Here is a 10,746-nt window from a genome sequence, read left to right as displayed (position 1 = left end):
AAACAAATGTACAAATTTACATTAGGTGTTATTTACATTAAGCAACAGTATCGGATCGTATTACACGTTTTTTTACTTCCAATATCCCATTCAGTGATTTGGGCCAATATCGGACCAATACAGATACAGAGTATCGGATCGGTGCCAGCCCTACGCTCAACCAAAAACATTTTTTGCTGATGGCATTAAAAAGCTGGTACGACGCTGGGAAAATGCATCGGAAGGTGACTATATAGAAAATTGATGTCATTTGTTTTTGAAAATCTTAATAAATAGAGTTTTTAAAAGTGCGGAAACTTTTTGAAGAACTCTCATATTATTTATTTATTTACCATAACACACCATTTTGCATTACATAGAACAAAAATATTTTTACAGCTATTTGAGATTACATTAAATATGAATATAATAAAGAAATATTATTGTGAATACGGACCATGAGGTTGTTGGACTAACCTTTCAAAAACCATGAGGATTAAGATGGAGTTGCTAGTCCCTTTGCAGCTTTTACAGTCTCCACTTTTTCTTCTAAGTCTTGCCACAAGATTTTGAATGTCCATGGAGATTTGTGCCCATTTAGCCAGTACAGCATTTGATGATGGATATGAAGGCCTGGCTTAGAATTGATGTTAAAAATATCCAAAGGTGTTTAATAGGGTTGAGGTCAGGGCTTTGAATGTTTCACTAGAATACCTCCACAGTACACTCGTCAAACCAGCATCTTTATGAACTTTGATCTGTACACAAGGGCAACATTGTGCTGGAACATTAACAGGCACTCCCAGAATTTTGCCACACTTTGTATTATACACTAGACTGAACACCAATAGCATTAGGTCTGGCTAAAACATATAACTCAGTTATTAGAAGTGGTATGAAGCAACATCTACAGCCTGCATAAGCTTTGATCTCAAACCTAATGAAAAACTTTGGGATGAATTACAGCTTTGATTGCGAGTCAAAGCTTCTTGTCCAACATCAACGCCTGACGTCACCAATGCTGACTGGGCACACATTTCTAGAGACATCCTATGGAAAGCCTTTCTAAAAAGTTGAGGCTGTTAAAACACACAATAATAATATAATTTTACAAAATTAATAAATATTGATAGCTTTGCTACTTATAGCGACTAGGCAGTTTGTTAGATTTGCTGGATATTGCACTTTATTAATTGCTTTCCTTTACAAACGTGCTACATCACTGCCTAGTTTTGAGTTGATGGACCGTAATCTTAAGTTTCAGAAGGTGCACTGCAAACAAATTATTAAATGCTTAAAGCTGCAATAGAGATGTGATTAATGCTAGACTACTTTGCAGTGAACAATGAGCAATGATGAGCAAAAATTCAGACATGCTAAGCAGGATCCAATGCCTTAAGCCTGCACCTGCAAACACACACACACACACACACACACACACACACTCTCTTTTTTAGTCAGCAATGCTAGTACAGGTGGAGACTTCTGTTGGTTTGCTATAATGTAATACACATTAATCATACTGGGTGAACACTAATCACAATGACACAGATTACCAGTTGAAATTTTGCACTCCTGACAGGTAAGTTGGGCCACAGTTTATTATGGGATACTGGAGTGCCCTTCCTTCCCTAGTTTTTTACCACCATTGGTGATGGTTGAATAAATGTATTATTTCACTAATTTTACTATCCGCTTCACACTTGTTAGGGGTTCAACAGCACTCCGAAACAATAAGTGCATGGCAGGATTTTAGTCTGGATATGGTACCAATGCATTGCAGGACACCAATATACCTGTATATATATATATTGTATATATCACAAGTGTATTAAAACTTTTTAACCATGAACGTATTCCATTTTTCATTTTATTATGCATTTCCCGCTTTTTTCTCCCAATCTAGCTGTATCAAATCACCTGGTTGTATCTCTCCTTCACTGCTGATTTAAGAGGGCTGTACCTAACACATGCCCCCTCCATCAAGTGTGCAGTAGCCAACCACTTCTTTTCACCAGCATGAAGCGATTTCTCATAGAGATCAGTATTGTGACCGGAGAGTCACACACTGATCTCTATGCTTTCCAAAGTCACCATGGACCAGCCAGCAGATGCTATAATTGCAGCTGCAATGATGAATCCCTTCTGACCTCCCTCCCTCAGACATAGCCAATTATATCAGCAGATAGCTACAGTGTTTTACCCCTGCCTCTCCCGAGCACCCAAACATTGCTTCTTTTATGTTTACCATAAATGTGACTCATATATAGTTTGTTTGTTTTTTGGGTTACTTATTGATTTAAAGCCAGGTCAACACATAGGTTAAGGCAGGATAGTTAAATTTTTTTTTTAAATAAATAAAGGAGCAGATCATAGTCTTTATTGTTCAGTTTTTGTTTTGTCTATTTACATATGTATGGTTTTAGTCTTATATTCATGAAGAGTTCGAGTACTGTTCCAGCTTTACCTTTGTTGAAGATTTCTTTCATGGTTTGGGGAAAAGCAAATCTTTGCTGCTCTTGTAGATACTTAGGACAGTCAATTAGAATATACCTGATGGAGACAGGTACTTGGCAAGTGTAAACACATAGTGGATTCTCTTGTCCTATGTTTACATGTGAATGTGTTTTTCTAATTGAATGTTTGTTAGGTTAATGTTCAAGCATATTTTATGGAACTTGTGTTCCTAAGTATCCTACTCGGCCTGCCATCTGTTTCTAATATATTGTTTATTATTGGTTCTGCATCTGAAGGTAGGAGTTAATACTCTGTTGCTTGCTTTCCTATTTCCTTTCTGGCTACCTGGTCTGCTCCTTTGTTTCCTGTGATGCCACAGTGTTCTGGTATCCACCACATTTGTATGTCATGCTTTCTTTCTTTGTAAGTTTTTGTGTTTTTTCCAGGATTTGGTTTATGATTGGATGTTTCTGTGACATATAAAAGCAAAATAGCTAAGCGTACTGAGGGTTTTGCTAATTTAGTTATTTCAGTTTAATATCATTGTCATTTTTTTATTTATTTTGTTAATAACCTCCTTTACAACATTTATCAGATGCTCTTATCCAAAACAACTTGGAAAACATTTCCCTCCTCTAATATAAGATGACAGTGTAAGAACCCACATCTGATGAAACCTTTTTAGAAAGAAATATTGGTTGAACATAAGTGTTTAATAAAGACATTAATCATTGCAAGCTTTCCATTTAAGTACTCAATAAATAAGTGGTCTTTAGTCATCTTTTGAAGAAAACAAGAGACCAATCTGTTCAAACAGATGGGAAGTGCAGTCGGCCATCTGGGTGCTTGTATATCACGTTGTCCTATTTGGAAACAAGTTATATATTAACCTCTATCAATTATACAGAATACGACTATGAAATGTAAATCTGACCTGCTGATGAGACAAAGGGATTTAAGGGGTTAATCTGCTTTATATGGTGAAATGAAATGTGTCTACAAATGTGTCTAAATAATATAACAGTTCCTTTGACAAAGTTTTTGTGTGAACATATTTAGAAATCTTTGACCATCTTTAAGGCCCACAGCTCCACTATTGAAACACCCACAGAAACATTTGGCTGCCCAAAGAGTAAAGACTGAGTGCCTACAGGTGACGGTGACAGGTGACGCTGACACAAAAAAGCACTTTTACTGAAGAAAAAGTAAGAATTACACATAAATGTTTAAAACCCAAATCTACCGCTCAGGTGGCACAGCGGTAAAGTACGCTAGCTCACCAGAGTTGGGGTTTCGAATACATCGTATTGAACCTCAGCTCTGCCTCTCCGACTAGGCTGGGCGGCAGTATGAACAACGATTGGCTGTTGTTCATAGGGTTAGTGGTAAAAAGTCGGATCATAAGTCCTCATAACTGGTGCAACTGCGGCCCCTGCTGGCTGACTGATGGCGCCTGTACAGGGCTGAGGAATAATGCTGATGGGGTGTGTCCCCCCGTGCACAGTGCCTGTCAAGTATATGAACTCGGCTTGTGCGGGTGAAAAATGCACTATCTATACTGACTGTGCGTACCAAAGGGGGCGCATGTCAGTTGAGAGGCGTCCTCAGTCAGCGATGAAGGGTCGAATCAGTATGGAGGTCGCGTATTCAGGGTAATTGGACACGACTAGACTGGGGGATAAAAATTGGGGGAAAAATAGGAAAAAAAATATAAATTAAATAAATAAATAATAATAATAAAAAAAACAAATCCAAAAGATCAATCAAAAGAACACAGAAACACTTGGAACAAATTATACGTCACTGCTCGCGTGTCCCAACTTTATTATTAGAGTCGATACGGAATCGACTCCGACTGGAGTCGGTACGGAATCGGTTGATTCAACTTCATAATTCATGAATCTAAGTTGCTTAAAGGAATGACTTTTTTTGAAACTAAAGCCCTTTTAGGCAGCACAGTGGCGCAGTGGGTAGTGTTGCCACCTCACAGCAAAAAGAGCATGGGTTTGATCCTTTCTGTGTGGAGTCGGTTCCCTTCGTGTTCTCCGAAGATATTCAATCAGGCCAATGAGAGCTATTATGGCGTCAAAATAGGGCCAAAAGTATTGAGAACCAAAAAGCAGATTTTGAGAACCTAAAGAGCAGATTTTTAGTTCATTTTGTATTTTACATTTATGAATAGTCTGTTTTACGCTTTTGGCTGCGCTGTTTCTCAGTCACGTTTCTCTCGGTCTCGGTTCAGTATAAAAAGTTTCTCGCTTGCGCTTTTTTTTCTGTGCTGCTCTCAGTTACGCTTCTCTCAGTTTTTCTCTCGAGTCAAAATTTTGGCTGCTAGAGATAAGCACCGCTCTTCGAGTACATCCTACAGACATGACTACGATGTCAGCACTTGTCTCTTAAAGGCGCAGGAGCGCATTAAATTATTAGCGCGTCTCTGTAACGACTCGAACCATCACAACAATCATACAGTCGTTTAAGCTCTCGTGGGCCGGATGAAATGACGTGGCGGGCCGGATCCTTCGGCTCCTTAATCCGGCAGCCTGAAATAGTTCCAGCTCCTCTAAAGGAGATTAAATGTTAGATATGTTAGAGATTAAAGGAAAGGGTTTTTACAACTTGTGATCTTGCAAACTTTAGAGCAGGGGTGTCAAACTCACGGCCCGCGGGCCAGATCCGGCCCGCCACGTCATTTGATCCGGCCCACGAGAGCTTAAACGACTGTATGATTGTTGTGATGGTTCGAGTCGTTACAGAGACGCGCTAATAATTTAATGCGCTCCTGCGCCTTTAAGAGACAAGTGCTGACATCGTAGTCATGGCAACTAACTTTAACCTTCCTCAGAAGCCATGTGACTTTTACTGCAAAAGAACGTGGGTTAGCGTAGTCAGTAATGTAAACAATAATAAATAAATACAGATAATTATATTGCAATATAATACAGAAGCATCGTCTGTGAGTAGTGGCGTTTATATTCTCAGTTGTTAGTAAATGTTTAGTGAGTATATCACAGCGTTTTAGATACAAATTTACCGTAATTAAATACTGTTGTTACGTTACTATAGCAATTAGTATCTTTACACACAATTTTAACTCGTTATTTTACGTTTGGTTAAATCTCATATTGTACCAGATGTAACACTTGACTACAGCTGTGTGCTTTTACTGTATTAAGTTCTTTATTGTTTTTATTGTTTGTATTTTTACTTCATTTTGATGCACACAGTGTATCACACAGCTGGGGAGCAAATAAACCGACTGTATTCTGAAGAGAGCTGTCTGTCTGTCTGTCTGTCTGTCTGTTTAGCTGAGAAAGGGGGATAAACTATTAGTGAGGGCAGAATGATTGTCTTAAAATACACTACATAACCTGTAGTTCTCAAAATGCATGCTAATTTTATGAACTGCAAAGTGACACATCCCACCAGTAGATGATGTTAGGAAATATTTACACATAATCCCAAAATGTACAAGAAGATAAGTAACAAAATTAAGCAGAAGGAGGAAATTTAATGAAAGTGAAAACAGGTTTGTGCTTCAGGAAGAGAAACCGGTGCGTCTCTTGTGTTATGAGGCAGTGTCTGTGGTAAAGTAGAACAATATAAATGCAGAATTCAGCCTCCAAGAAAAACAACAGACTGCAATCACAGCAGGATACGTTTTTAATCGGCCCTTTGAGGGCCACAATAATGCTGATGTGGCCCTCGGTGAAAATGAGTTTGACACCCCTGCTTTAGAGGCAACTGCACTCTAAAAATGCTTATTTGGCAACCCAATGTTGTAAATATCGGACAGAACACACGCTGGGTCATTTAAACCCAACTTGTTTTGTTATGTAACGTAATTGTGGAATAATAATAATATATTGAAAACGAAAATAACAATAACATTAGTGTGCTTGCCTTTAGGCAATCACACTAATAATAATAATAACTGTACTATCGCTTTAAGAAATGTGACGTCACTTACACGAGCCAGAACTAAAAAGGATAATCGGGTTCCATGCCGGTAGATGAACATGTACACTGGATCTAACAACATATACTGATCTTTATTAAAAACAATATATTAATAATAATAGTAGCGTTCATTTAGAGACACTTTACTCTTTAATAATCTGCGGTGTGGGTGTGAACTATGCAGCGTTGGCTGATCTCAGGTGTGTCCTTGGCGGTGGGTGCTGCTGTCGGTGCCGCACTGACCGCTTCTTCTAATCGGCATAATTTTCAGGACGATCTACTGTACCGGTTACCCATCATCCCTATCGCCACTGTGGACGCTGCATCTGAGATTATCCCGTATCAATCCGGTCAGTTAATCCCGAGTAAATCCACTGCTGCGGTCAAATACGGATTCCCATCTCTGTCCCACATCAAGTCGCGGGAATCTTACGTCACCTGCTACGACCCACGGACTCGAACCCCGGCCTGGGTGATCGAGCATCTGAGTGCGGCCACACTAAACGGAACATCAGATCGAAAACTGTGCGAGTTTAAAGAAGATGATTCAGTGCATGTGTATCACAGAGCTACTAATATGGACTATAAGGGCAGTGGATTTGATAGAGGACACCTGGCTGCTGCTGCCAATCACAAGTGGAGCCAGAAAGCCATGGATGATACATTTTACCTCAGCAATGTGGCACCACAGGTCCTTAACTTGCACAATCATAATTCTACAGGACTATGAGGAACATCCGTGTTCCCAAAACGTTTTGTACAGGTTAACTGTGAAATCGTGACAGTGTGACTGTCAAAACCTTATAAAGATATATATTGTGCATATAAACACATACCTACCATAATTACAGTTCGGATTCTCTTAATAGCATTTATCAACATTCAAATCTTATTTGGATATTTATTTATTAGGATTTTAACGTCTTGTTTTACACACTTTGGTTACATTCAAGACAAAACAGGTTGTTACTCATTACACAAGATTCATCAGTTCACAAGTGTAATGTAGAACACAGTCATTGACAATTTTGTATCTTTAATTCACCTCACTTGCATGTCTTTGGACTGTGGGAGGAAACCGGAGCTCCCGGAGGAAACTCCACCGTGCCTCCCCATATAGTGCAAATATAAAAACAATAAAATTTTCTCCAAATAGCATTTTATAATGTTTACTTTTTAGTCAGTTATTTAACATCAGGCAGACTAATAACTCATTCTCATCTGATACCTGTGTCCTCCTCACACTAAACAAACCTTTAAGGAATGCACAGTTTCAACTAGGGATGTAACGATTCACCACAAGACAGTTAATAACCGATTCAAAAATTCCATGATTTAAATCGATTTGACATGTAAAATGAATCGATATTCACTTTAAACAGCAGAGGGCACTGGTGCTATACACTGCGCCTGGTTGACGTCACTGGCGCTATTCGCCTGGTTGCCAAATTCGGAGTTTTTCCAACCAAATTGGGCTTTATTCAAAATAGTTTTGCATAGTTTGTACTAAGAAATAAAAGTGCATTTATAATTTAGATAAATAAAAATAATCACCAGTACAGTATTTTATTTTTTTAAGAGAAATAATAAAAGGAAACTTCGGGAAAAAATCGGGAAAAAATTGTATCGTGAACCCAGTATCGTGAATCGCATCAAATCGTGGGTAGAGTGTATCGTTACATCCCTAGTTTCAACCAATAAACTGCGATATCTGCCGTACTCAAAGTTTTGTACAGTGGTCTACTATCTCTGCACAAAACATGTCATGCCCTTTTCTCACTGCACAGTACTCTATGCAGGTATGGTATACTTTTAAATTTGTTAGCCCACATTTGCTCACATAGTTTTTCCATTGTCAAGTGACCCTTACTGTACCTTTAGTATCTGTGCTAAATTTGGTTACCATTCTTGACCAGGTACCAGTGTACTGAAGCAGGCTGTAAGGGTGGCATCAAAAACAGTGCAGACCACTGATTGGTCAAACAGAATTGCAAGTGAATTGAGACAATGCAAAAGCCATACTCAAAACCCATTTTATTAAAGCTCTGTCATATACAACTATTAAAAAAAATCCCCAAATCTACAGTGAATCAAACCCAAAATCATCCTGTTTTTGCTAGGCTGGCATATTTAATCTCAATATCTGGTGGAAAATGCTGTCATAGCTTCACCTTTGACAAACTTCTCCTACTTTCACAAGTTTCCTTGTGTAAATGAGAACAGACTTTAGCACATTAGGTACAGCACAGATAGCTCTGGATTAGGATGCGTATCGTATTGTACTGTAAGGTACTGTGTAATGGAAAAGCATTACAAAAGTAAGTGAAAATCAGATTTGCCAACAAACATTGCTGATAAAAAGGAAAGACAAGCCTCAAACGCTTTTTAGAACAACAGAAAAAAAACTTTAGGGTGCTTTGCAAAATAGTTGTGAGGTATAAATTAATGTCAGCGACTGACTTCTATTTATACACAATAAAACATAAAAAGGAGAATGTCCAAATGAACTTTATTTTACTGCTTTTTTTAGCACCTTGTCATTAAGCACTTAAGTGCAATAAGGTCCTGGGTTCAATTTACAGGTGGAGCGGTCCAGGTTCTCCCCGTGTCTGCATGGGTTTCCTCCAGGAGCTCTGGTTTCCTCCCACAGTCCAAAAACATGCAAGTGAGGTGAATTTGTGATACAAAATTGTTCATGACTGTGTTTGACATTAAAGACTTGAACTGATAAATCTTGTGTAACCAGTAATTACCTGTGCTGTCATGAATGTAACCAAAGTGTAAAACATGATGTTAAAATCCTAATAAAATAATAAATAAATAAGTGCACTTGGAAAAGCTGCTTAAAGGCCTTGTCTATACATGTGCTCACAGATGCTGAGGATAGCCTTGTATTGCATTATAGTGCAAATACCATTAGTCAAATTAATCACACACTATTGTGTACTGTTACATGGCCCAAATCCCAAAGAAAGTATTTAATAAGTATTTTAATAAGGGTGTCTGTAAATATTGTTCTAATAATTGCTTCAAAATGACATCACAATGAGTAACAGTACAAGTTAAATATTAGCACTGTATTAGAATGTCAATAAAATACATTTAGAGTTTGATAAACAGCCAATGGATGATATTAATATTAGTTTGTTTATGTGTGTTTTTTTGTTTACAGAATCCTCACATGAACCAGAATGCGTGGAACAATTTGGAGAAGTACTGTCGCTCTCTCAATAAACACTATGAGAATGTGTATGTGTGCTCAGGACCACTCTATCTGCCCAAGTGAGTGTATTGTAAATTAATATGAAGAGGTGGCACGGTGGGTAGCACTGTTGCCTCAAAGCAAGAAGAGCCAGGGTTCTACATTAACATTTTCAACATTTAGCAGACACATTGACACAAGACACATTGCAAGCAATTGAGGGTTAAGGGCCTTGCTCAAGGGCCCAACAGTGTCAAGCTGGCAGATTAACCTCTGAGCTTCCCATGTCCATGTGCTCTGGTTTCCTCCCACAAGTCCAAAAACATGCAGTTAGTCAAATTGGAGCTCCTAAAAGTTGCCCTAAGTGTATGTGTAAGTGAATGTGTGTGTGTGTCTGCACTATGATGAATTGCCGACTTGTCTGAAGTGTTTTACGCAGTGAATCAGACCCACTGCGACACTGACCAGGATAAAGTGGTGGTAAAACAGACAATGAATTAATGAATTTAAATAAAAATAATCTAGTAATTATTTGAATTATTACAATCTAGAGATAACCAGTGTCTTTACCAGCATTTCGGTTTACCCAGACTTCCCTTTGTTTCTTTTTCCAGGCAGGAACTTGATGGAAAGCTGTACGTGAAGTACCAGGTCATCGGGAAAAACCATGTTGCTGTGCCCACTCACCTCTTTAAAGTTGTTATCCTGGAGAAGAAGCGTGGTGAGGTGGAGCTGCGGCCCTACGTGATGCCCAACACACCAGTGGATGAGAAGATCCCACTTGAACGCTTCCTGGTGCCCATTGAAAGCATAGAGAGGGCATCGGGTCTTCTGTTTGTGCCCAACATCCTAAAGAGAACCAACAGTCTTCAGGCTATCACTGCCAGGGCATGATAATCCTCTTACACATACACTGATGAGCCAAAACATTAGGACCACCCACCTAATATGCAGTCAAAACAGTTCTGATTTGAGGAGGTCATGTGGTATCTGGTACCAGGACCGTACCACCACATCTTTTAACTGCTGTTGCAAAGTGGATCTAGTGGAACAGTGCTGCCAGTGTTCACATGCCCGGCTATCCATTTGATATTAGAGAAAACAGGATTTGTCAGACTAGTTTTTTCATTGCTCTAATGTCAATTGTGGAT

General features: G+C 38.8%; 1 protein-coding gene across 1 annotated transcript; it reads left to right on the top strand.

Annotated features, from left to right (window-relative positions):
• Positions 1–6,535: 6,535 nt before the first annotated feature.
• endog (endonuclease G) lies at positions 6,536–10,489 on the top strand. The gene is made up of 3 exons (XM_062998757.1): positions 6,536–7,084; positions 9,566–9,675; positions 10,210–10,489. The coding sequence occupies exons 1-3, from the start codon at positions 6,572–6,574 to the stop codon at positions 10,487–10,489; spliced, it is 903 nt and encodes a 300-aa protein (XP_062854827.1). The 5' UTR covers positions 6,536–6,571.
• Positions 10,490–10,746: the final 257 nt, after the last annotated feature.

This window comes from Trichomycterus rosablanca, chromosome 7 (genome assembly GCF_030014385.1).
Source record: "Trichomycterus rosablanca isolate fTriRos1 chromosome 7, fTriRos1.hap1, whole genome shotgun sequence".
Classification (NCBI taxonomy): domain Eukaryota; kingdom Metazoa; phylum Chordata; class Actinopteri; order Siluriformes; family Trichomycteridae; genus Trichomycterus; species Trichomycterus rosablanca.
This window is presented reverse-complemented; position numbering and strand designations above follow the sequence as displayed.

Excerpts from the sequence above, each read along its gene's own strand:
- endog (XM_062998757.1), top strand. The coding sequence starts at position 6,572 with ATGCAGCGTTGGCTGATCTCAGGTGTGTCCTTGGCGGTGGGTGCTGCT. Across the intron at positions 7,085-9,565 it reads TCAGCAATGTGGCACCACAG|AATCCTCACATGAACCAGAA; the intron begins GTCCTTAACTTG and ends TTTTGTTTACAG. Across the intron at positions 9,676-10,209 it reads GGACCACTCTATCTGCCCAA|GCAGGAACTTGATGGAAAGC; the intron begins GTGAGTGTATTG and ends TTCTTTTTCCAG.